Consider the following 26,167-nt stretch of genomic DNA (forward strand, 5'->3'; position numbering starts at 1 on the left):
ATACCTGAGAAAACCATGTGAACATGTCTCTGCTGATTGAAGCAATCGGGATGTGGAGTGAATGTTTCTATTAATTTTAGGGTGCTTTTTGTAATCATGGTAGCCTTTGAAGGCTACCTCTTTTCCCATCACTTTTCTGCTGATCAGGTCAGGAAGAAATAGGATTAAAAATGGGGGGAAGGGAGGGAACAAGTCAGAAAGTGTGGAAAGAGATCATCAGCTCTATCTCTGAAGTATTCAGTTAAAACAATTATTTGCTTTGTTTTCTTATCGTCTCCTAGGTCATCTCTGCAGCAAAACAACTATAAAATCCTTTAGAGACAAACAGACAGAGGGAAAGAAAATGAAAGTGTTTTTCCCTGAAGGGTTGATACATATGGATAGATTGGAAAGGAACAGATATGTGAAAACTCAAACCTGATGGCTTTGCCGTGAATATAGCCTACTTATGTTAGATGTAACCAAAACTAAAAATGTGGGGCACTGGGGCACAGCACCTGATTGAAAGCAGTTAAATGGAATGTCTTGGGGGACTGTCTTCAGACATGATCTCTGTGGTTTTAAAGCAACAAAAAAAGGCTAATTAGTGCTAGGTTATATGCTTCTGGTCAAAATGAAGAATTAGATAGGGAATGTAAATCCCAGGACGAAGTTGTTAGGACCTGTCACATGAAAACTGAATTCACTTAGCTATCCCCAGAGAAGGCAATGCTTAAAGCCAGATCATTACTGCTTTAACATGGAGAATCTGGGGGGCATAGGTGTGTGTATTTTTTACCTCCTAACCTCTGTTGCCAGTACTGACGAGATTTTTATAACCCCTGTGGCTTGAGCCGCTGCAGGAAAGTGTTTGCGTTCAGCTTGGCTCAGTGCCGTACAGTCCATTTCAGTCACAGTGCAAAGTGAAAGGATAACAGTTTTACTGTAGTGCTCGGTCTGAAAAGAGGGCTCTAAGCAAAAGCCGGTTATTCTTCAGAGGGATTTTGTGATTCTTGGAGGTATTTTTTAACAAAGTGTAGAGCATTCTGACACAGGCCTTTAATGGCTATCATAAAACATTCCCTCTTTAGTGTTTTCTCACTATTCTAAAAACTAACAGAATTACCATGTGTGTTCTGTTGAAATTTAGTTGCTATGAAAATGTAATTAGTATTAATACTCTGTAGATATGTTGGACGTTGGGAATTTTCTGTGCGCATCCATCATCAGCTTTTGAGGAATGCTTACGGAGCGCTTCTGCTTTTCCTTGCGTTGCGGCATGCCACTGAATCAAAGCCCGTAATGCAGGCTGGTGGTTAGCCTGCTCTCTCCCTTTCATGGTGGTGAGCCCACAATTAAATTGCTGCATGGAATGCTCTGGCTCGTTGAGCTTTTTCTCTTACCCTGTGATTGCGTGCTCTCCCTTGTTCTTTCTCCCTAGTTAACTCCCGATACTCTCCTCTCTGTTTCTAGTTTCTAGAGCTGCTCAAACTGTTTCAGGTCTCTGCTGAAGGAAATAGCATGAAAGATCAGTAATTGGAACCCCAAATAAATATTTGAGGAGAGGAGAGCTGTAGTTCCACGTTTCCTTGGCACCGCTCTGTTCCTCAAATTTCCAAAGAGGATTATATTTACCCTTAGTCCTTCTGAATTGCTGTAACTTGGCGGCCTTTGACCCCTCTGCTTTGGTGTGTCTGATTTTGCTTAAAGTAACATTTAGGGGTCTGTAGGCTGTAATTACCAACATGCAGGTTTGTCCTGGATTTTGGCATTTATTTTCTAAAATGCCAGCACCGCTGTTTTCTCTGTCTGGTAGCATTTTCACATGTATACCGTTGTTATTCAGGAGTGCTTACCTTTTCTGGGGTCATTAGGGATAGAATTCCTTTGCAGCCTGCATATGCCCTGAGGCTCACCCACAGTATTGCCTATACCAGTTGCAATTTGTGCCTTAACACCTTCTTGCAAATCTTTTCACTCTGTCCAAATTACCTGCTCTGCTGTGTGCTGAAGCATGTGGTCTTAGTTTGGGGTCTGTTCAAAGGGGAGGAGATTGAAGCGCAGAGTGGTGAATGGAGAATGGATCAGGTAAATTACTCTGTGGATTAAAGAGGGGGAGGATGTTTGACAATGCCTGGGTTGTGTTACCATCAATTAAATTCAATATTTATGAGTTTGCAGATATGGAGGAGAGCAGTCTTGATGGTAAATGTAATCTGTGAACTTTGAGGCTTCTGTAAACCTATCAGAAATATTTAACTCCTTTTCCTGCCCATCTGTTTCTTTTTCTTTTGTTCCCTGCTGAAACCAGGTCCTTTGTTCAAACTGTCTTGCTTACCAAAGGGTGCTTGTTATTCTTGCCACACTCCTTGATTTCACTACCTTCATGTGCCTGGGTTAAGATATGCTTTAACCTAAACCTGTCTTTCCTTTTTGCCTCACAGCTGTGCTCCTCTACTGCTTCAGTGCTTGTACTTAAGCTGCATCGGTTCTTCTCCCCATCCTTTGACCTTCACAGTGTCAGTAGTGATTAGGCCTTATGTGTGTTATGTCCCTCAGCCAGTGATTACTGGAGAAGCTGTATTTTAAAGGATTTATTGCAAAAATCCATCTGTGAAAGGCTAGCCAGGAGCCCTCACCGTTGCTTTAAACACCTACTTTTCTTGCCACCACCATGCACCTGTACACCAGGAGGGGCCAGAGAAACAACAGCACATGCTGGTAGGATTATACATGAAAATTGCTAGGTGTCTCCAACTTCTGCTGTGTGGCCCGCTTAGCTTTTCCAGCAAATTGATAAGTGTATGTGGAAATACATGACTGGAATTAACATGTACAACCATAGTAGTTTATTGTTCATTTTATCACCCATTTTATAACATCTAGAATTTGATGCTTTTAATTAGCTTAGATTAAATATTGCAGTGGTACCACCAGGGCAAGCAGATCGCCAGTGTAAACAGTTACACGGGTATTTTTAAAGAAATTACTTGCACACATACATAATATAAGTACATATCTATACTTCTATTCACGTAAATCTTTTGACAGCACTTGTATTTCGAAGACTAACTGCTGAGCCTACACATTCTCTTTATTCTGGACTTCTTTATGGCCGTCTCATTGCTCTTGCAGCAGCACTGCACATCTAGACTTTGATGTTTTTTATGACACTCTTATCCACTAATTAACTTCATTAATTTTGCAATTAGTGAAGTTAATTAGTGAGTAAAAATGCTATATAAAACTTCAAAGTTTGCATTTTAATCATAGTTTGTATTAAAAATAATTATCACACACTTGATTACTAAACCCAATCCAGTTAGCTCAGACAGGGTCATGTGATACTAAAACCAGCTTTATTCTGTATCTTTCCTAGCTGGTTAGTAGCATTTTTCGCTTAACAGTTACTGAGACACTGTCTGATGTCTGAAAATGCAGCTACAGGGAGAAGGCAGCAGCAAATGAGACAAAAAAATTTAATTTGGTCATGGTATGGCTGAGTGGAAGTTGGGTTTCAGTTTGGGTATGTAGAGAAACAAGTTGGAAAAGGGGGGAGGTGAAAATATTAAAAAAGTTTGCCGTGACTGGTGATATATGTGGGAACAATACTTGGGTACCAGCCTCCCCTCCTTCGGTGAGCAATTTGGGAAGAGATGCACTCCAGGCTGTACGGCCTGACTGTGCCAGCCTGATCATGACCCACTGCATATACCTAAAGGGAAAGGCATGGTAAGGAAAACCTGCTCGTCTAGGTAAGGACAGCAAAGGGGGGATGTTGGAAAATTACAGCAAAAAGCACAAAATCCATGAGGCAGGAGTGGATACCGGGATGTAGAAATATCAGTAACAGGAATAGTCATAACAGCAACACCAAAAAGCCATAGTAGCCATGTAGGTGTGGATGACCTCAGGAGCACAGCCACTATGCAGATGCTCCATATGGTGTCTACAGAGCAGCCCACAGTGTTTCACACCCATCTGCATCAGTTTAATAAAAGTAATGTACCTGTGCCTATGGGTGTATGTAAATGAATGCATTTTTTTAGACAGACGGGTGTTGCCTTATCGTTGGAGCCATGCAGAAGGTGTGCTGTGTGGGAGCTCTTGGTTACAGTTTTTCTCTCCAGGCACATGGTCTCAGTGGGCTGCACTGGACTGCCCATTCCTCTCCCCGAGGTGTTCCTTATGCCCTGTCCTGTCACCTCTCTGGTGGGACCCCTCCCACCTCATACTACTCACCAAAGGAGTCTCTGTCTCATACCTGGCGTGTCAGAAGTTGCAGCGCTCTTTTTTTTTTTTTTTCTTTTTTTCTTTGTGTTTCTGATTTAAGCATGTGGTTTTATCTTAGAGAGCTAAGCGCTCCTAGCCTGGAGCAGTGCCTGAGTCCAAGCTGCAGTGCTAGTACATCCATCTATAACGTTGGCACCAGCCAACCAAGCAGCATTACTGCCTGGTCGTTTTCTTGCGATGCATATTGTATCCAATTTTATAGTTTCTTTTATACTTTCAACAGACTTTATAACAGCAATAATGTCATTCAGATAATTATACCATAATTGACCTTAGCGTTGAGCATCCTTGGCTTTTACTGCAGTTTGCTTAATACTTCAGGATGGTCAATTATCTCGTAATTCCCACTTTGTTGGGAATTATTGTTTTAATTATTACACTCCAAATACATCATTTTGGCATAGTAGTTAGGGTACACTGGGGAATGGTCATATTCATGAATGCTTTAAAGAGTTACCAGCTTTATCATGTGGGAGGGTTTTTCATTCTGTCATGTCTAGTCATTACTTTTAACACTGATTTCATTTAATTATCACTTAGTCTGCTCAGGCCAGGTCTTCATCTGCAGGTGCTAGCATATGGGGAGTTGGGGCTTGCAGGATTTGAGAGCAGGTGGGTGGCTGTGCAATCTGACCAAATTGATTTCTTTTCAGCCATGTTACAGTGTGAGTCATCTGTGTTAATGTGAGTAACTTCCAATGGAAGTTGGGGGTAAAATGGTGAATTTTTTTTGTTTTTTCAAGCAATTTGAAGTATTAATTATCCCAGATAGCGAGCACGCTGATGTTTGCCCTGCTATCGGTGAGAATTTTACGCCTGTGTAAGAGGCTTATATTGCCCTCTTTATGTTCATTTAATTTGCACCTGTGTGGCACCGGTACTCTACCCAGAGCAGCACTCTGCCAGTGTTGGAGAGAAAACAGAGTGGTCCTTGTGGTGGGAGATCTTTTCAGTTCACACTGCCCAAAACAGAGACTGAAGCATAGCATGCCATGCTTTACAGCCTAGTGCAAAAGATGCTGTGTGTCCAGCACGAGAAACAGACTGTTCCACTTCTTAAGCAAATTATGTGAACAAGGCAACGTGCTCAGCCTTTCTATAAATATGCATGTTCAGTTGCTTTTTGTCAGCATTTTGTGGTGTATTTAACATGAATAAAAATGTTACCTAAGCAGAATGTGAAAAACTGGTACGTTTTGCTAAAACAGAAACTAAATATAACCTACTTTCACCAAAGAGTATTTTTTCCTATGTCTGATGTAATTGTTATACGTGGGCAAACTCAGTGTTGGTTAGTAGGAAAAAGCTACTCTTTAGTAGATTAACACATTTTATTGAAGAAAACAACAGTGTGAAAAGACTTTCTTTCTCTATAAATTTTAATAGTTACTAAAATGAGGACTCTGGCCCATTAAGTTACAGCTTGCCAAGTCATAATGCTGAATCACTTAACTTCTATAAGTAGCTATCCTATTCCAGCTTCTTAAAGGCAGATGTTAGGAGAGTACCGATGTTTTAATCAAGGAACAGGACAGAGTCTAACAGCTAAGCAGTGTGCTTTGATGGAGGTTTTATTCCACAGTCTGCAAATATAGCGACATCTTCTTGAGTATGTAGACTTGCACACTCAGGAACCAAGGTGTGGGTGGGTACAGGATTATATGCAAGAATCTGATATCAGTGGAAACCATGAGGACATTGTTACATCCCGGTATTTCTCACTGAAGATAGATCCTTAGAAGTGTTTATAGGCTGAAAAGCTATTGCAGACAATAGTGGGAGCTCAGTATGGGTAATAATGTCCCTCACATGCTGAAAATAGTAGGTGTTAGGTCTATAGGAGGATCTAGACCATAGCTCATTGACTATGTACATGACATATCTTTATTACTTAGCATAAGAGATAAATTTAGTTCTGTCGGCACCAGTACCAGAGATCCCACGAATCAAGAGATCTTTATGTGGCAGGTTCATTACATGTTGAAGGGGAAAGAAGCTAGTACTGCAGGGGTATTGATTGACTGGCTCCATGCAAGGAAAGGGGTAGGACAGTTAAAAGTGAGAATGTCTAGGTTTGTTCTGTAGTATTTGACTCTTGAGGCAAAATAGTACACTGGCCAAATTTCACTTTGGAAAATGAGATTCTGCCTGTTGTCAGTAGGTGAGTTGTCTCTGTTTTTCTGCTAATGTCAGGTGAGATACCGCAGCAAGATTTTTTCATTTTGGTATCAGGTCTGATCCATCTTTGAAGCAATGAAACCATTAAGCAGTGTGCATTGCCCCAATGCCTGATGTGGTGCTCATCCTTTATATGCTAGTGGTAATTAGCTACTTCATCATTCTAGTAGAGAGCTTTAATTTATTACTTTATTAAGCAGTGAAATCAAAGATTAAAATGGTATCTATAGCACATAGCTAACTAGATTGTGAAAAATGAAACTATATGGTTTCAAATTTATGAAAATAAATATTTCTATTTAAATAAGTGCAGTAGTTTAGTTTAATTGTTCAGACACCACTCTAATTTGTAGTTTACTGGTGATTATTTTTCTTCGTTTTAAAGCAAATTGCTTTCTGTAGGGTGAAGTTGAGAAATAATGAATTGAATTCACATTACAAGCTACTGCCTCCCAAACTGTAAATGAATATAAATGTAATAGGAGCATACTATTAAAATCTTTTGCAAAGACTATGCTATATCCTTGCAGTAAACAAATACATTTTTCAAGCCATCCGTTCATTTAATGTTGCATTTCTATTTGGCCTTTATTTTAAGGGCTTCTGTGCCTACTGCCACTACTGTCTCCAAATGTCTTAACACGTGTTGTCTCTTCAGAGCAAAAAATAACATTTTTAATTTGTGTCATTTACAATAATCGTTGATTAATGATATGCTTTAAAGCTAAATCAGGGAATGTATTTTAAGATGTATTTGCTCAGGATAGGAAATCCTTGTCTACCTATTCTATACAGTCAGGGGGAGAGAGAGAGAGAGAGACGCAGGCAAGCAGGCAAATGGGAAAGGCACCGGCTGTGTTCAGCACTAACTTTGTTCTGAAATTTTTATTTCCACTAAGTGTACTTAGAGGGTAATTAACAATTACCAATCAAAAAGATGGAAGATTTTTGCAAATTCCACTACTTATTCATCTAGCTGCTGCTGCTGACAAGAATTGGAAATTGTAGAGAAGTGGAAAGGAGGACCTAAGTGTCCCAGCAGGGAGAAATGTTCTCTCATATGACTTGGGCAACAACCACAGCTTAACTTCTGTGGTTAAGTGTTCTTAATCCTTACCAGAAGTTTGCGGTGTCGTAAGTTAAGGAAAAGAAGAAATTTGGTAATAGCAATGGAACAGAAGTTGCACAATGTAAATGCTAATTTCTTGGTTTGTGCTCCTGGTAGTAGCTATAAAATAAACCTAGAGGGGTGTGCACTGAAAACGCCAAAATCAAATTGCTGTGTTGTATAGTTTTATACAGAACAACAGCTGTCCATAGTGCGTGGAGGAAGAACCCCAAACCCGGTGTTTCTGGATGAATGGGAGGATCAAGGAATTCTCCAGTTGTTATTCCTCCCACCCTCTTATATAAGGAGGACAGAGAGATGGAAACAGTCAGCAGGGTTTCAGCTGAGAATTACTTTCATCTTCATTCCTGTCAGCTCCAATTCTGCAAAATGCCTGAACACATCCTTACTTATGTACGTTCAGCCGTTGACTTCAGTGTGAGATAAAGTTTAGCGCATGCTTAAATGCTTTCTTGAACTAGGGCCAAAAGCTGCTACTGCTGCTAAAATCAATCCCAGAGGGAACTTTGCATCTTTCATTACTTCCTTTTTTGTATACCAAGACACGGATTCCACCAAGCTCTGGAAATATGGTAGGAGTTGATAAATGTCACCTGCCTTCTTTAAAGGAGTAGAGCAGCATTGTTGGATGACAGTGCATAAAGTACATATTACCTTCCATTCTTTCCTGTCCCGTATGCATGCTTTTTAAGGATCATTACTAAGTGAGGACTGCAGAATGGAAAGAGACTCCCTGAGCCACCGTGTTGTGTTTCCATCTACTGCAGGCACAGCCTGTAATTCTAAAAGTCACCAAAATAAAATAAGTTTAGGTATTTTCCCCTGTTCTTTCCTGCTGCAAGACTGTTCAGGAGCTTGCCTCTTTCCTTGCTAGAAATCTTCGTTCAAATGTTTGCCAAAGTGTGACTTACCTTAAGCCACTTTGTTCATCTTGATTTACACAGGCAAACATACACACATACACACCAACCCCTCTCTTCTGGGAGTATTGATTTAACCCTGCATATTTGTAGAGGAAACAAGCCAAAACCAGGCCAATGCACAGTATTCATGAAATGGTCCCAAGAAGCTCTACATTCATCCCATTGATGCTGCACATAGCAACTATGGTCTGTTGGCTGATCGCCTTTATCTGTGTCTCTTGCAATGCATTGTGCACTTTAATACAAGACGCTTGCTGGGTACCTATCACTAATTAAAACCCAAAATGCTGTCTGTGAGAACAACTCCAAATGATATTATCAACTCACATATGAGTTGTATTGAGGGATAGTGACAAATGAACCACTGTTTCGAATGAGCATCTGATGATGTTTTCTCCATCTTTTTTCTGACTGCAGAGTTCTTCTGTATCTCCCTCAGCCAGTTTCAGAACAGCAGAAAAGCACAGAAATTCAACGGATTATTCTTCTGATAGTAAAAAACAGAAAACAGAAGAGAAGGAAATAGCAGCTCGTTACGTGAGTAAATTGTCTACATTGTCAAACTTAAGTGTTCCTCTGTAATTTCACCTGGTTCCTGATGCATAACTCATTTTAAAATTGGTGGTCAAGTTTTTAACAGGTTCTTACTGCCTGTGTCTACATCTGTGCTAGGTGGAAGGTTTTGGTGTATAGGATTGGTAGTGTTTTTAACAATACATATACACAGCACCTGGAAAGCATGTGACAAGAGGACTGAGCATTAGTTAGGCTGCGACTTGGTAGATCTGGACTCTAGCTTGGCCCCATTTCTCAGTGCAGTACAACTTTGGATGAGGATTTTCATACTGTTCCTTGTTCACCAACGTGAAAACAGGAAAGAGTACTATAGCTGTGGCAACCTGTTAAGGAGAAGCCCTATAGGTGACCTAAACATTATGATTTTATTACCATATAAAGCTTGGTAAGAATAAATGCTATGTTGCATAGTTATGAGCAGCCTTGCATTTCATTGGTTTATTTTTTCTTAGTACTTAAGAGACATTAGGATATCAAATAAATGTTTTTAACACATTGTGATTTGTCATTGCAGGACAGCGATGGTGAAAAGAGTGATGACAACTTGGTAGTTGATGTTTCCAATGAGGTATACACAATGGTGGTTTTTGTACCTTACAGTGGTGGTGGTGGGAGGGTGTCTTCAGTCGTTTCTATGCATATTGGGTATATGGTTGGGCTAGATGATCTCTAAAGGTCCCTTCCAACCCAAAGCATTCTGTGATTCTGTGGTTCTATGAGTAAGATTACAGCCTTTGCCTTCATAAAGGAGCTTGAAATGCCTGAGGGAATCCAGTCAAGTCGTCTTTCTTTAGAATGCAAATTAGATAGAATCATAGAATAGCTGAGATTGGAAGGGATCTTTAAAGGTCATCTAGTCTAACACCCCCGCCAATGAGCAGGGACATCTTCAGCTAGGTCAGGTTGCTCAAAGCCCCGTCCACACTGACCTTGACTGTTTCTAGGTATCTCTGTGGGCAACCTGTTCCAGTGTTTCACCAATCCTCACTGTAACAAATTTTCTTGCTTATATCTAGTCTAAATCTACCCTCTTTTAGTTTAAAACTATTACCCCTTTTCCTGTTGCAACAGGTCCTGCTAAACAGTCTGTACCCATGTTTCTTATAAGCCCCCTTTAAGTATTGAAAGGCCACAATAAGGTCTCCCTGGGGCCTTTTCTTCCCCCGGCTGCATAACCCCAACTCTCTCAGCCTTTCTTCATAGGAGAGGTGTTCCAGTACTCTAATTGTTTTTGTGGCTCTCCTCTGGACCTGCTCCAACAGGTCCGTGTCTTTCTTGTACTGCGGACCCCAGAGCTGGACGCAGCACTCCAGGTGGGGTCTCACCAGAGCAGAGCAGAGGGGCAGAATCACCTCCCTTGACCTGCTGGCCACATTTCTTTTGATGCAGCCCAGGATACAGTTGGACTTCTGGGCTGCAAGCGCACATTGTCGGCTCATGTCCAAATCTGTAACACTTATTTCTGTAAAGGACCTTTTTGTTTCTTGTATGAGCCAAAATTCTGCTTGAGATATTTGAAGCAAGCCCAGCACAGCAGATAGGATGCAGCTTGTAATGGTATCTGTGTTTTCTTTCACTCTGGCCATGACTTCATTTGTGAACTTCATCAGTCTGCCAAGTGCCTCAAACCTTTTCAGTCTGTCACCTGACAAATGAGATTTACTTGCCTATTTCAATATCCATAGAATTTTAACATTATTTTTCATGGTTAATGGCATCACATTTTAAGACTGACTTAAAAAAAAAGTTGTCTTTCATTATCCATCTCGATTTTACAATTTTATCAGCTAAATTAATTAAGGACTGAAGGAAGATGTCACTTTTTATGACAGATCTTCATTCCAAAGTGAGAATTGCTCAAGACAAGTACTAGTGGCTAGTATGAAGTTTTTATACTAACCCACGTTACTGATATTTAGGATCCTTCCTCTCCCCGGGGGAGCCCAGCACACTCTCCACGGGAGAATGGCTTGGACAAGACTCGACTGCTGAAGAAAGATGCACCAATTAGTCCGGCGTCTATTGCATCCTCCAGCAGTACTCCTTCCTCCAAATCCAAAGAACTTAGCCTTGTAAGTGCTTCAAAACGCTCCTGACCTGTGATCATATGCTGAAATACGTGCTTACTGGATTCTGTCTGGACACAATTTGGATTTCCACAGCTATCAGTAAAGCACTATGAAGCATCAATTTAAAATTTAATTTATCTCTTCAAGTGAACTTAATAAAATAATGAGAAAGTCCACAGCCTTTTTTTGGGATAGGAAGAGGTTATTTTCACTGGTGGTGTGGGTAGATGATAGATGTGCTGTGCTGAGAGATGTTTTTCTCCTCCCCCATATGAAAAACTGTCATTCTGAGAATAAATAAGAGTACACAGGGATTCCTTGAGCTGTTTTCCTGTACTGTGGTTTATAGCAAATTCAGTTGCCTGCTTGGATGTGATTTGGTTGTTAGCTTTGTTTGAATTACCGGGCCATATACAACAACAATAATTTTTATTTTCTATCTAAAAAGTAATCTGTCATTTACAAGAGCCTTCCTTGACTTGCATCGCAAATCACAGTGCAAAAAAAAAAGAGCTGCCTGCAAGTCGGGGGTGTTCTTTCCTTTCCTGTTTGTGACCACAGTTAATCACCTTCCTGAGCTGCACAGTAACTTCCCTCTCAGTTCTTCACAGGTCAGGGTATGCGATTATTTAAAGAAATAAAATAAATAAAAAGAAAGGTTAAAGTGAATGTATTGCTCGGGAAAGGTGATGGAATGACAGGTTCAGGCCCAGGAGTCAGTGGTTTGTCTGATGAACAAGCTTGTCACAAGGGCGGCACTGCACAGTTCCTGACTCTATACCCATCACTGTCTCTGTCCTGTGTTTCCAGCACCACATTTGGGCATGAGTTGTTGGTCAGTTGTGGAGTTTTTTTCTCCTCTTCTTGTCCAGCCAGCAGTGGCCTCTCACGGAAACTAGTATCATAGTAGGAGCCGGCCCACCATGAGCAGAGTGAGACCACCAACAGATTTCACATGTGCTGCCAATGTAATTGTCAGATGGCAATGTTTTTCAGTCATGGACTTCATTCTGAATCATACGGGTGCCCCCGGCAAGGAAAACTGTGAAGGCTGTAGTTACTTCCCAAAGCTGTTCAGTCTAGTTCAGTGTCTCTGCAGCTTCTCTTCGTTGTCAGGGACTGTTGAAACACAAACCCAAAAGCTAAATACGGCTACTCACTCACACTCTGGTTGTCGTCGTGTCTCTTCCCAACTGCTAGCTAAATGTCCTGGTTTCGGCTGGGATAGAGTTAATTTTCTTCCTAGTAGCTGGCATAGTGCTGTGTTTTGGATTTAGGATGAGAAGAATGTTGATAACACACTGATGTTTTAGTTGTTGCTGAGTACTGCTTATGCTAGTCAAGGACTTGTCAGCTTCCCATGCTCTGCCAGGTGCACAAGAAACTGGGAGGGGGCACAGCCAGAATACTTGATCCAAACTGACCAAAGGGCTATTCCATACCATATGACGTCATGCTCAGTATATAAACTGGGGGGGTTGGCCGGGGAGCAGCGATCGCTGCTTGGGAACTCTCTGGATATCAGTCAGTGGGTGGTGAGCAATTGCATTGTGCATCACTTGCTTTGTATATTATTATTGTTATTATCATTATTATATTATTATCATTACTATTTTACTTTACTTCAATTATTAAACTGCTCTTATCTCAACCCAGGAGTGTTTCTCACTCTTACTCCTCCGATTCTCTCCCCCATCCCATCGGGGCATGGGGAGTGAGCGAGCGGCTGCATGGTGCTTAGTTGCTGGCTGGGGTTAAACCACGACACTAAAAAACTAAAATAACTAACAAACTATCTTCCTTTTTCCTTTTTGGTGATTAGAATGAGAAATCTACCACTCCTGTGTCTAAATCAAATACCCCAACTCCACGGACTGATGCCCCAACTCCAGGCAGCAACTCCACTCCCGGACTGAGGCCAGTGCCTGGCAAACCCCCAGGTGTGGACCCGCTAGGTTAGTGTCTGTGTATTTCAGTGGTGTGAAACAGTGGCCATTCGTCCCTAACCAGGCTCCCTTCAAATCTACAGTATATTACAGCTGCTTAAACTGGATGCTGAGCTAGTTCTTCAGCACTTTAATACAGTGTGTGTGTGTGTATTTTACTGTTTGCCATACTCACATATCATTTGATGGGTCTGGGCTGGCTGTGTGACTTCTCTCTTTTTCCTTTCAATAGCTTCAGGTTTGAGGACACCTATGGCAGTCCCGTGTCCTTATCCTACTCCATTTGGGATCGTGCCACATGCTGGTATGAATGGGGAGCTGACCAGCCCTGGAGCTGCCTATGCTGGTCTACACAATATTTCCCCTCAAATGAGTGCAGCAGCTGCAGCAGCAGCGGCGGCGGCGGCTTATGGGAGATCTCCAGTGGTAAGTGTTTGCCTCTAGTGCGTTTGGTATTGAGAGCAGTTTATATTAAATATAGGACCTGCAGGGTTAAATGTAGTTCAGTCTCTTCGTAATTTGGGGAGTATGCTGTGGAGAACATGAATTAAACAGTGTTCCTTTCCCTCCTCTATCTTTAATACACCTTTTTGTTTTGCTTGGGGAAAACTATAGGTTGGTTTTGATCCACATCATCACATGCGAGTCCCAGGCATCCCTCCCAACCTCACAGGCATCCCAGGAGGAAAACCGTGAGTATCAAACATTCAACTTTAAAAGTCAATCATCTGTTGAAGTTGTGTTCCCTTGCTGGTTGGAATTCCCCTTAGCTACTGAAAACTGTTGTGTGAATAGGAATAAATATAGCTATTTGGCAAAGGCAGGAGAAACACAGTTTAATCTTAAAGTTGCATTTGTAAATTTGTTTTGAAGACTAATAGCAGCTGACAAGGAATGGGTGGTATAGAGTAAAAGAGACAAAAATAAATGGAAAAAGGAGCTGAAGTTCGAGGAGTTACATGCTGAATCTGACTGGTTGGTCTTATGTGGAAATGCAAACTGGAATGGGATCTCAGCTTTCCATCTCTACTGTACTCTGCTTCTCAGTTTAAAAAAATGATTTATTTGCTCACAAAAGCCTTGCCATTACTTGCAAACTTATCAGCTGCTACAAACAGCAGTGTGCAGAGAAAGGAACACTGAAATATTCTTTTAGATTGAAAATACTGGCAAGAATTATCATATCATAATGTTCAAATTCATCCTTGATGGAACTGACCATAAAAGGTCACCTGCTCTACCAGGCTTCACTTGTTGTGAGCCTCAGAAAAAGAATTACACAGATATGAAAAACACTCTGCTCACATCCCTCTTGAGTTAGAGAAGGGGAAAAATAAAACAGTGATGCAAACCATATTGATCCAGATTTTATGTAAGGGTCCTCAAGTTCCACTTCTTGCGTGACACTTGTGGGAAACTGTGGCCAGCTAATACTGGAGCGTTTGAAGGTCAGGGGATGTTTGTGCCATTCCTTCTCTCACTCTCATATGTATGAACATGTTTGTGGAGGAATGGCTGGGGGGTAGTCACACACTTGAATGCATGTGAGTAGATTCATACGCTTAATGTGCCACTGAGCTTGCAGACATGCAGGATTAATAACATACCATGGTGACAAGGGATCAGTCCTAGTGCCTGTAACTCCTTTTGTACATAATGTGTCACACAAATCATAAACCATATCCAGATCTCTCAGACATCACACACTAGTTACCACCTCAAGTTGACTTTTCTGCTTGTTACGCCACCCTGGTAATTGGCTGTGTAAGGTGAGTTTGGAAATTGGTGTACTGCAGATTCCGGACCAGCTGTTTGTGTTGAAAATTCTGTGGGGCACAGATCTCCATCCTACACCTGCAGCGGGCACTTAGAAATGTCTTGATGTAATGTTCAAATGTTCTCTGGGTTCAAGTTCATCCTTGGTTGAGTCGGTCAGCTGGAAGGAAGGGCTCTACCAGCCTTTGCTTGCTGTGGTCTGAGAAACAGCAATACCAGGGGTGCAGAGACCTCCCTGCTCACGTCTCACTCATGTTAGAGAGGGGGGGGAATAAAATGTGAAGCAAACTGAAATCAAACTTGTTCGATTTTGGTGCATCTCCAAGGTTTTTTGAATGTTGTTGGCGTATTGATGACTGTTTTAAACATTTAAATGTAACTGTCATTTGTCTGCCGTAGGGCCTGAAACCTTTGAAATCTGTGGTTGTTTTAGCATGATTGCATTCATTTTTCTTCATCTTAAGTGTGGTACTTTTCACAGCTATCATTCAGGACTGTTACTTTCTCATTTACTCTTCCTTTGCCCTTAGAGCGAAACTTGTGTAAGTTCTCTGCATTGTTGAGTGTCTGTCGAAATGGAGCGGGCAGTGTGTGGCACGTCAGGATCTGTCCCCTAATAACTCTCTTTTCACTTTGGAGATATATCAAAACACTGAGGATTGTACAATATATAAATGGAAAAGGTAGCTGATGTGAAAAGAAGAAAAAGTTCTCGCCAGGTGTTTATATTGTCAGATATTTGTAAGATATTTAGAGTACTTCAGATAAGCAACATGCAGTGTTAGTTTTCAGAACAAAAAAAAGCCCCACTCAACCACCACAAAACCAAACCAAGCAGCAAAGCAACAGTTTAATCACACGTGCTCATATGGAGTAATGAATAGAGTGAGAATAATGTCACAGATCGCTCCAGATCTAAGCTTTATTTCTGTAATTGTTAAATATGTTCCCTGTGTACTTTATAAGCATGCTAAAAATCACTTTGGCTGGTAAGTGTCATACACTCTGTGCTCAACATGGCCCTGCAGAGAGTGACTGCATACAGAAATCAGAAACAATGATAATGGAGTTCCACTTGTTTTGTTAGAAATTTCAGGTGACCATCGGCTGCTTTTTTTCAGTACCTTACTGCAGCAAACAGGAATTAGGGAGATAACAAGGAAGATATTTCAGATTTCTGTGGTGATAATCGAACCCTAGTTCTACTCATATAGGCAGTTTGCTGCTTGTGACAACCACAGAAATCTGTCCTACCCTTTCCTGAATGTGTTTAGTGTCAAAAAATGGAGAATGATGATATGATCTGTCGCTCAGACCTGCCAGAAAGAGAAACAGAGAGCAGGATAAGAAGAGCATGTAAAGCTGTGGGAATAGGGCAGAAAGGTGAAAACGCAGTTGCATTTTTTCCCACTGAAAATTATTGTTCTGGTGTTAATGCACTATGAATCTTAAATAACAAATTCAGTAGTTGAATTCTGAAGACTGCCTTCTTCAGTGACTTTGAAGCAACAATTAAGGAAGTGATCTTCCTAAGTATTCTCATAAAATGATTTTTCTTGTGATCTCTTCTCATCCCACCATTGTGACAATGGATTTTTCATCAGTACTGTGATGATTCTTTAGCTCTAATGAAATTAAAGCCTTACATTAAGGAAACCTTGGTGTATGTAGGTGAACCCTCTTACAAAGTTTGTACCCTTGTAATAGATGTGATGTGTCAGGTTGCATCTCAGAACAAGACAATTTCACAACCTAACTGTTCTCCCTGGAAAACATTTTGAGATGAAGCTGTTGATAGGTTATTCACAGGTGGCATAACTGGCAATCGCACAACACATTGTTTCTCAGTGAGAACCCTGATTCTGGCAAGAGAAATTGGGCTTGTAGTTGTTGTGTCAGGTGCACAAAAAAAAAAAAAAAAAAAAAAAAAGACAGCAAGCCCAAAAGAAGAAAAAAAATTCCAGTGCATTTTTGCTGGTCTGTCATGTCAGATGCTGCAACTGTGCCTTGAGGACTTAACTCCTTCATGGTGGAGGTTTCACTGCACTATTAGGTACAGTGCTGGGCAGTTTCCCTCAAGGGGCACGGGACCCGCAGTGCGTTTGGGGCAGCTTGGCAGCAGTCAAGCTGAAGTTTGCACCTTAGAGTCAGTAAGGGAACAGCTGAATGTCCCCTGGCACTCAACTACCCTCCATCGTCTGCAGCAGCCGGCCAGCTATTTCTGTCTTGAGGGGGCCCTGAGCCGACCTTCCTTCCCTTCTCTGCATGCAGTGGTCTCCCCGTGCCCCAAGTTTACGAGTAGCATCATGTATCCTCATTCATGCCAGAAATCATCATTGCATGAGTTGTAAAAGCTCATTTCATTGGTAGATGGTGCTTGACTTTCCATTTGAAAAGAAGAGTACCTAAGTTTATGCTTTGAGGGTCATGCTATAGATAAATAAATAATTTCTTCACATGATTAAAAATACTGCAAAAGGAGCTGAGTGCACGATCTGAATGCCTGCAGTGGAAACACACCCTTAATTTGGTTTTCTTAAATAGGCTTTAAGAAAAACTTAAATCACCCTTTATCTCTTTTTTTTCCCTTTAGAGCATACTCATTTCATGTAAGTGCAGATGGTCAGATGCAGCCGGTTCCTTTCCCTCCTGATGCCCTCATTGGTCCAGGAATCCCTCGCCATGCCCGTCAGATCAACACTCTGAACCACGGGGAAGTTGTGTGTGCAGTTACGATCAGCAACCCCACGAGACACGTGTACACGGGTGGGAAGGGGTGTGTCAAAGTCTGGGACATCAGCCACCCTGGCAACAAGAGCCCTGTCTCTCAGCTGGACTGCCTGGTAGGTGGACAGGGGCATATGACAGTGAAGGAAGATAGCAGGTTGTGTTAAGATTGAAATGATACTGCTAAGGTACAAAAACCAGTGGCTATTTGAGTGCTGTCATTGGTGTCAAAGCTTGATACTTCATTTGTAATTTTTTTGTTTCTTTTGGAATTGAGTTTGAAGTATGTTCCTTGTCGTGCTTGTGGGGTTTTTGCCCCCAATGAATCAAAGCATCTTTAATATCCTAAAATTGTATTGGTAGGGGGAAAGATCAAAGACAGCACAGCAAATATTGTTTATAAACTTTGACATTTGTTGGCAATCTTAAAGCTTGATATCCTATCATGCTAAAAATTGTTGTCTTGCAGCTGTATTCTCCGAGAATATTTGAAGATTGTGTCAGGTATTTTGTGTATGTGTGAATGCATTGCCCTGTCTTAATGTGACAATTAAAAATATCCCTGAGTGTTATTCACAAATTATTTGAATGTGCTAACAAGATGAATCATGGTTAGCAGCTTTTCTCATGTCATTTACCAGTCCTTGGTAAGATGTTGCTTCTTGTTACGGAGGCAGTAAAACAAGAACTGTGGAGCACATGTAGACATATAACGAATTGCTACACAAGTTGCTACACAAATGAAGAAAATTGCCCAAATATTTTCCTCTGACATCTCCTAGATGGTGGCAGCAAGTCTCACTGGAACAGAGGGGGGGGGAGTGTGCAGGGAATTTGGTACTCCCCCATGCCGAGAGGTTAATGTGCTGAAATAAACAGAGTATGAAAATGTAACTTTCTACACAAGCTGTCGAACACAGCTATCTTGAATTGTTTTGGGCTGGGTTCAGGTCTTTGCATTTTGATGCTAATTAAGATTAAATATCTCTCACTACTGAATTTTGTAGATCAAGTTTAAGTACTTCCCTAATGTCATGTAATTTTCTGGCATTAATACACTTTATCATTGTCATAAGTATAAATGGCTCATTAAAACCAGGAGGGAATACAATACTTTTATGGATTTCTGCTCTCATGTTAATGCTGTTTTCCTTTCCTCATGAGTAATCTCTTGATGGCTTCTGTCTCCACAGAACAGAGATAACTACATCCGTTCCTGCAGATTGCTCCCCGACGGCCGCACCCTGATTGTTGGTGGGGAAGCCAGCACGTTATCCATTTGGGACCTGGCAGCTCCAACTCCTCGCATCAAAGCAGAGCTGACGTCTTCTGCTCCGGCTTGCTATGCCCTGGCTATCAGCCCCGATTCCAAGGTCTGCTTCTCTTGCTGTAGCGATGGGAACATTGCAGTGTGGGATCTGCATAACCAAACTTTAGTAAGGTAGGTTGACAGAACTGGATCATCAGGTTGTGAAGAATTAATTAGACATGGCCTTAGGTGCTCTTCTGTGTACTTATGCTATTTTCTCCATGGAGTCTGCATAGCTGCTTCCTGTATTTCATTGCTAGGCAATAGCCATGGTAATACCTTGACAGAAGTCTATATGATTGTTTATAGGTTTTGAGAGTTTCATAATTCCAGGCCTGTTGAGTGGCCCGTAACTATAATTTCCTAAGATCAGCTGGTGTTGACACTCCTGCAGGTTCTTTGAACAGATGGTTTTCTTTGTTTCTATGCAATACACTGTGCTCACACTCCAATCTCTTTAATCAGTGCTCCAGCAAATATGTCTTGGGTAAAGACGTGTGTAAATTACCACATTGCAAACTTAACCTCTTAGGAGTATGGGTTGCTGCTCAACAGTAATGTACAGTAAGCTAGGAGCCAGTCATACAGAGCTTCTCTGTGCACTGCACTGTGTGTGTGTTGTTACATGTAATATATCAGTATAGCATGTAAAGGCAGGCTTTTACTCCCTGATGTTCCCATTTTGACTGCTCTTTTTTTTCCAACTTTGTCAGTGATCTGCAGATTCTTCTTAAACTAAGTGAATTTTGATGATCATGCCACATTCCTTTGCGGGGAGCAGGGTATTTTCAGTTGAATAGTGGGTATCACACAGTCAGCAGGAAAGATCCCCAGAGTATCTGACTTGTAAAGTGTGCTTTTTGAAATCAAATTAGTGCTTGGCTGTCTGGCCTGATTGCTTCATCAATTCATCACAAAACTCACATGGTTGTCCCAAAGTTTGTATTAATCTCAGGTTGCTGTTGGAATCTACGTTACTGTTGTCTTTAATGGGACAGAAACTCAGGGTCTCAGGGACTGAAAGAAAAAGGAGGTATTGTGTATACATGCTCAGAAATTACTCTTTCTGCTGTGAGAACAATATTTTCAATATTTTCAGGCAATTTCAGGGCCACACAGATGGAGCAAGCTGTATTGACATTTCTAATGATGGCACCAAACTATGGACGGGAGGATTGGACAATACAGTCAGATCCTGGGATCTCAGAGAAGGGAGACAGCTACAGCAACATGACTTCACATCACAGGTTCAACCTCAGAAGCTTTGGCATGTTAAGAAAAATCTGTCATGGTTTTCTAAAACAAGCACTTTTGTTCTTCGGGTTTTGGTTTTTCTAAAAGCAAAAAAAGCAGTCTCAAAGAGAAGTCCAAAGAATTTTTCACTTAGTTTCACACTCTTTTTTTTTTTTTTTTTTTTTTTTTTCAAGTGGAAGCTAAACATCTTTCTGGATTATGACTATTTGACAGATTAGTACTTCTCCCATGAGAGTAGTGGAGAATCCTTTTTGTAAAACAATTGCCAGATTAAAGTGTTCCTGTGTGCAGTCTGTTGCCATTTTTGTAAATTCTTGTTCAAAAATATTTTACAAAAATATTTTTAAATGCTGTCAGATAAGCTGGGACATTAACTTTTATAGCTTGATTCAATGCTTTACTATTACAGTTTTAATTGAGCTTTGTTTACATGAACTAATTTATCTTGATTACTGTAGTAATTGCATTATCATGTTTTTAAAACTGTAGTAGACCAAAATGTGTTTTTGCATAGTGTTAAGAGTGTAGCAAAAGTCGGTTTTGAATATCTCAAGCTCATTCCTTTACTGATCGAAGCATGTGCTGTGCTAATTCCAGATCTTCTCACTGGGTTATTGTCCAACTGGTGAGTGGTTAGCAGTAGGAATGGAGAACAGTAACGTTGAGGTGCTGCACGTTACTAAGCCAGACAAGTATCAGCTGCATCTTCACGAGAGCTGTGTGTTGTCACTCAAATTTGCTCACTGTGGTAAGCAAATCTTCCTATGCCAGTGTTTTCCCTCCTGAGAAATTCATTCAAGATTACCTTTAAATGGAAGTAGGAGTATAGTTGAAAATTAGATGTTAAATTTAAGTATTAAAGTTATTTTTAAAATTGTGTATGACTGCTATTTTGTGTGAATTGCTTATGCTGTGATCGAACTTCGTAGTGCAACCAGGTGAAAATGTGACTGTTCTTCGGATATGTTTTCCATTAATGCATGAATGCATTGTTTTTATGATTAATCTGTTTCTTGGGGTGCATTCCTTTAAAACAAAATGCAACGATAACATTTAAACAATCTGTTGCAGGCAAATGGTTTGTAAGCACTGGAAAAGATAATCTTCTTAATGCCTGGAGAACACCTTATGGAGCCAGTATATTCCAGGTAATAATCTCCTAAAAGCTATTTTCCACATACATTACAGTGCAGTAGAGCTGCACATCTCAGGGTCTGTCATTAGCTTAAGGAGTTTTTAAATGGAAATTCTTGGCTAATTACTATGTTCCTTTAAGACTTTGTCTGTAATTAAGGACAGATATGCTTTTGTCCTTTCTAACATTTGAGTAATGTAGGTTTTACAGTAAAGTAGCCCTTTAATCCAAAATTGGTTTTACCTTTTTTCTCACTTTCTTGTGCATATTCCTGTAATACAGTACCCAAGTCATGTCATTAGGTGAGCATTCACTGAACGTCCAAAATATAGCTAAAACAGTGAAAGTCATATTCAACATATGTATTTTTCTTGGATGAGACACGTAAAGTCAGTGGATGGGACAGGCAGACTCCTGAGCTGAAGACAGTATCCTTATGGAGGAGCCCTGTGGAGAGTAACTGGAAATTGTAACCTTTCTATGGTCTTTAATCCATCTGTGCCCAATTTTAATGGTACTTCAGTGCCATTAAAGAAAAGCATGTCTTTTTGGCATGTCCTTCTCTTCTTTCACCTACAGGTACCTCTAGGCTGGGAATTATTTTAATTAACTGGTGTTGTGGTTTAAATGGTCAGGTCTCACCTGTGCTGATACCTGCTGTGTCTTCACCTTTAGGGACAGCACAGTTTTTCTTGACATGAGAAAGCTGAGGTCTGAGTTTTCTTAGTGGAGGCTGTTCAGCTCCAGACCACCTCCCACAGAAAGCCCAAATCATCCTAACAAGAGTGCTTCTCCCTTAGAAGTGATGTTAAAACCGCAGTGCAGGTTTCTTAATGAGGGGTAGAGAAAGAAACTTCCTGTGCAGTGCAGCAGAGGTTTCTTGGCAAAAACAGCATGATTGGGAAGTGTTTAGCTCCTGCAGTGACAGACAGAAAAGAATGTGGACATATGTTATGTAAAGAAAGTCTGCACTAAAACAGCAAGTAAAATGTGACAATACGTACACATCATCTCAGAAAAGGCAGAAAAGCTGGGAGAGACAGAGCTGCTTCATCGTAGTGTATCCTGTCTCCCATTCACCTGCTATACACCGTTGTGCATCCTATTCCACCACAGTATCTTTTCGTATTTGCATCCTCCCTGATAATGTAAATTCCTTTGTGCAAGGCTTTTGTCTTCTGTGTTGGGGAAATAGTGAGAGGAGATACAGTTACTTCTGTGGAGTCTCTTTGTTTCATATCTGTGGGTGGGTAGGGCTTTGTAGTGCTTCTCCATATGGATTTCTGGTTTACGATGAAAGAGGGAAGAAAAGGTGGCTTTTCATTTATTTTTATGCAAAAGCTAACATATAAAATATTAATAAATGCTTATTGCTTATAAAGTGTATAGAAAGGACTGCTTCTTTTTTTGTTTGATTGATAGATTATCTCTAGGTCCATAACATTCACTTCCCTTTCCACTGCTGGTTTTTGTTGCCATAGAGCTTTAGGTGGAACAAGTTTGGAGAAACAGTCTTGTAAGAAAAGCTGCCACTACGGTACTGATATTTAAATGAGCTTTCGGTGTATTCCCTCTCTATAAATTCTTCCAATTAATCTTCAAGCCCTTCTGGATTGAAGGATTGGAAAGATGTAAATTTCTTTTCTTTTTTTTTCTCCTCTCTTGCAGTCCAAAGAATCCTCATCTGTGCTTAGCTGTGATATCTCTGTGGATGACAAATACATTGTCACTGGCTCTGGGGACAAGAAAGCTACAGTCTATGAAGTTATTTATTAGAGACAAATCTGAATGCAGACAGAACTCCTTCTCCTAGCACTTTGCTGTATATTCCTTTTTTTTTTGGTTCTAGACTGAGAACTTAAATGCTCATCACAGTTGTGGAATTTATTTTTACCTTCTTAACTTGCTATTGATTTGTGAATGCTCATTAAGAACTTGTGATACCAAATTGTCAGATATCTACTTGGAAGAAGATGGAATAAGCATACTTAACAGTGAACTTGACTCTTTAATTATGTATTATAGCTGTAATGTATTTATTTTGTTTAAAGAAGGCTTTCTAACAATGAACTGACTAAATAAAGCTGTCTGGCCCGGCTTTAGTTTGAAAGGTGCATTGTATACTTTGTGTTTTTGCAGGTGGATGAATTGGGGATCTTGGAGAAGGATGTTCAGGAGATAGTTAAAGTTACACTAAATAGACTTGTAGTTTCTATTTAAAAAAATAAACTTTGTTATATTTTTTAGTCCTGTTCTTGGATGAGACCTCTAAGTGTTATTACAGTATAATTATTTGGTGGGAAGATGCTGTATCTTAACTATTTTAGGCAGTCTTGGAAACTTAGGAAATTGCAAACTGTAGCCAGTAATCTACATGCCTGTGATGAATGGCAAATTCAGTTCACATCTAAATGAAATTCACTTTAAGTAAGAATGTGCTAATTTATATATTTGCAATGTTAATATAGCATCTTGTGTACAGATTTGTTCTCAATGCTTTTCTGTTGATAAACATAAAGCATTTTGGTGTCAAGCTAGGTTTTTTAATATAAACACCTCTCTTTGTTATATTGTAGAGAGTACAATAAGTTGCCTCAAAGAATCACCTTTGTAACTTCTGGAAACTTTTGCAATGTTTCCTTGAAAATGGGGATATGTGTCTTTGGGCAATTTTTCAATTACAAGAGATTATGAAAAATATTTGATATGTTCTTTGGAAACTGCACTGAAATAAGAATGGATGCCTACCAATATACAAACTACAAAAGCAATGACCTCCGAGGTAGGATTTACAAGAGTACTCATTCCGACATACAAAAAGGAATGGATTCTCATTGGGATAAGGACTTGCTTTGTTCGCCAGCAGTTCAATCCAAGTCTTGATTGGATGTCCCTAAAACGGACGCAGACTGAGCCATTGTGCCAGAGACAACGTGTTATCTTTTTATGTTGTTGTTGTTGCTGTTAAACTATGATCTGTGACTTTTTTTTTGAATGCTTTAAAAAAAATCTTTAAGTCTGTGGATCTGCTGATGTACAGTGCCTTTGCTGCTATGGATCAAAATCAAAAGACCCGTGTAGATAAATCTTATTGTATAAGTAGAAAATTACTTAATTTCATACTAGAAATGGATTGATGCTGCAAGTTAAAATGGACTGTTCATTGAAGTTCCAAATGTGGTAGCAAAAAATGGTGTCTTAAGTGCTTAGTGTTTGATGTCATTAACAGTTTCGTAATACTCTACATTGTAGAAAGATTTTGATACTAAACTGTGTCATTGTACATAGTTCTAATGCATTGTATTGACCAACAGTACTTCTATAATGGTAGATTATTGTTTGTGCATTCAGACTTTTAAGCATTAAACATAAGTAACTTCTAAGATGCACTTTTCTATTTTGTTTTCCCCTCCCTCGTTCTTTTTGCATGTGATAATCTCAGTTATGTGTGCAGAATGCTGTCTGTAAGGACAACAGGCATTCAGTTGCAGAGCATGCCACTACAGATACTTTGCAGTTTTGTCACTGAGAGACAATGTAGTTTCACAAAATTTCTCCAAGCTAGCAAAATCAATGAATTTATAGTTTCCCAAGTTACCTGACTGCAGTGATTCTGAACTCTTGGAGGCATCAGCCACAAGACTTTGGCCATGTCACCTAGGAGTTTGCTGCCTCCCATTTGTGTAGTTTCCTGTCTGATACAAAGCTTTATGTTATCCTATACCTTGGAGAGAGTGAAATTGTGGACAATTCCTGCTCCCACGCCTACTGATGTATGCGTAGCTCAGCAAGGCATGGGGAGAGGTATTGCACTGCAGTGTCACATGTGGGTTTCCCCATCCAGACCCAAAACCTGTTCATGCCCATGGAAAGGCTTCTTGTGAATACAGTTGGTTTTAGATCCAAGAAGTTAACCCAGCTTCCATTGAGTTAAGACACGGGTTAAAGTGAACTTGGGGGAATTAATTTATACGCTATTGGAAGGGGTGGGGGGTGGGAGGAGTTGTGCTATTCATAACAGGAGAAATGGAAATGGAAAAAATGCAAGGGGAAATTGGTATTAAACCTTTCTCCTGTAACCCATTTATGAAAAGCAACATTGTGCATACTGGAAATTCCCAGGCATGTAAGCCTGTCCTGCTGTGACGTGCCAGCACATGGTGACTGCCAGTACATGAACCCAGGCTGACAAATTTTTTAGGTTTTTTTGAAATGCCAAAACAAGGCTTAGGCTGATGAGGTCATTTACCTGTATTGTGAGTGACTGGGTGATAGTTGCTGATGGAGGAGAGTGTAAAGGCAAGTTTCCCTCAGAGTTATCAGTTTCTTTAGAGTTAACAGTGAAGAGTTTTCCAGATGTCCCCCAGAATAATGTAAGTTTTCACTCACATTGAGGTTCTGTGCTACTTAGTACAATAATGCTTCAAAAGATAAACATGGTACAGATGCTTTCTGTTAATTGTTACTCTTGTCTGAAGAGATACAATTTACCTGTTATAAATATTACATTAGAGACACCTTTTCTTTTCAAAGGCATTCAAAAATTTAAAAGGCTAGGGTGTACTCCATTAGCTAACAAAAGAGAAACCATTACTTAATGTTTGCAGAGGATGTTATATTTTTATGTAGTAGTTCAGGCATAAGAAATTACTTAAAACCGCTAAGATAAAGCATTCCTTTAAAAAGAATAAAACATTGCATACTCCTGAATTTATACCAGAGCTAGTTTTGTCAGTGAACTAATATACTTTTGAAGCAGCCTGCCATATATCTGCTTATTTATGTTTGTATTGATGGCTTGTAAACAGTCTAGGAATTAAATGCTTTAATCCAGGATTACTGCAGTTAAATATGTAATCATCCTAATTTTTTT

General features: G+C 40.2%; 1 protein-coding gene across 16 annotated transcripts in view; it reads left to right on the forward strand.

Annotated features, from left to right (window-relative positions):
- Nucleotides 1-23,224, forward strand: part of LOC104027322 (transducin-like enhancer protein 4) — a 103,449-nt gene extending 80,225 nt beyond the window's left edge. For 9 of the 16 annotated variants that reach the window (XM_075726497.1, XM_075726500.1, XM_075726498.1 and 6 more), the window contains 12 exons: nucleotides 8,920-9,039; nucleotides 9,593-9,646; nucleotides 10,998-11,150; nucleotides 12,970-13,102; nucleotides 13,326-13,519; nucleotides 13,709-13,785; nucleotides 17,463-17,712; nucleotides 18,790-19,037; nucleotides 20,005-20,152; nucleotides 20,757-20,907; nucleotides 21,231-21,307; nucleotides 22,963-23,224. In XM_075726497.1, the coding sequence (XP_075582612.1) occupies nucleotides 8,920-9,039; nucleotides 9,593-9,646; nucleotides 10,998-11,150; nucleotides 12,970-13,102; nucleotides 13,326-13,519; nucleotides 13,709-13,785; nucleotides 17,463-17,712; nucleotides 18,790-19,037; nucleotides 20,005-20,152; nucleotides 20,757-20,907; nucleotides 21,231-21,307; nucleotides 22,963-23,070 (1,713 nt within the window). In that variant the 3' untranslated portion in view covers nucleotides 23,071-23,224. Of the gene's footprint in view, nucleotides 1-8,919; nucleotides 9,040-9,592; nucleotides 9,647-10,997; nucleotides 11,151-12,969; nucleotides 13,103-13,325; nucleotides 13,526-13,708; nucleotides 13,786-17,462; nucleotides 17,713-18,789; nucleotides 19,038-20,004; nucleotides 20,153-20,756; nucleotides 20,908-21,230; nucleotides 21,308-22,962 lie in introns of all 16 variants that reach the window. The other 7 variants (XM_075726503.1, XM_075726504.1, XM_075726511.1 and 4 more) reach the window with 5 other exon arrangements.
- Nucleotides 23,225-26,167: the final 2,943 nt, after the last annotated feature.

The sequence above is a fragment of the Pelecanus crispus genome, chromosome Z (genome assembly GCF_030463565.1).
Source record: "Pelecanus crispus isolate bPelCri1 chromosome Z, bPelCri1.pri, whole genome shotgun sequence".
Classification (NCBI taxonomy): domain Eukaryota; kingdom Metazoa; phylum Chordata; class Aves; order Pelecaniformes; family Pelecanidae; genus Pelecanus; species Pelecanus crispus.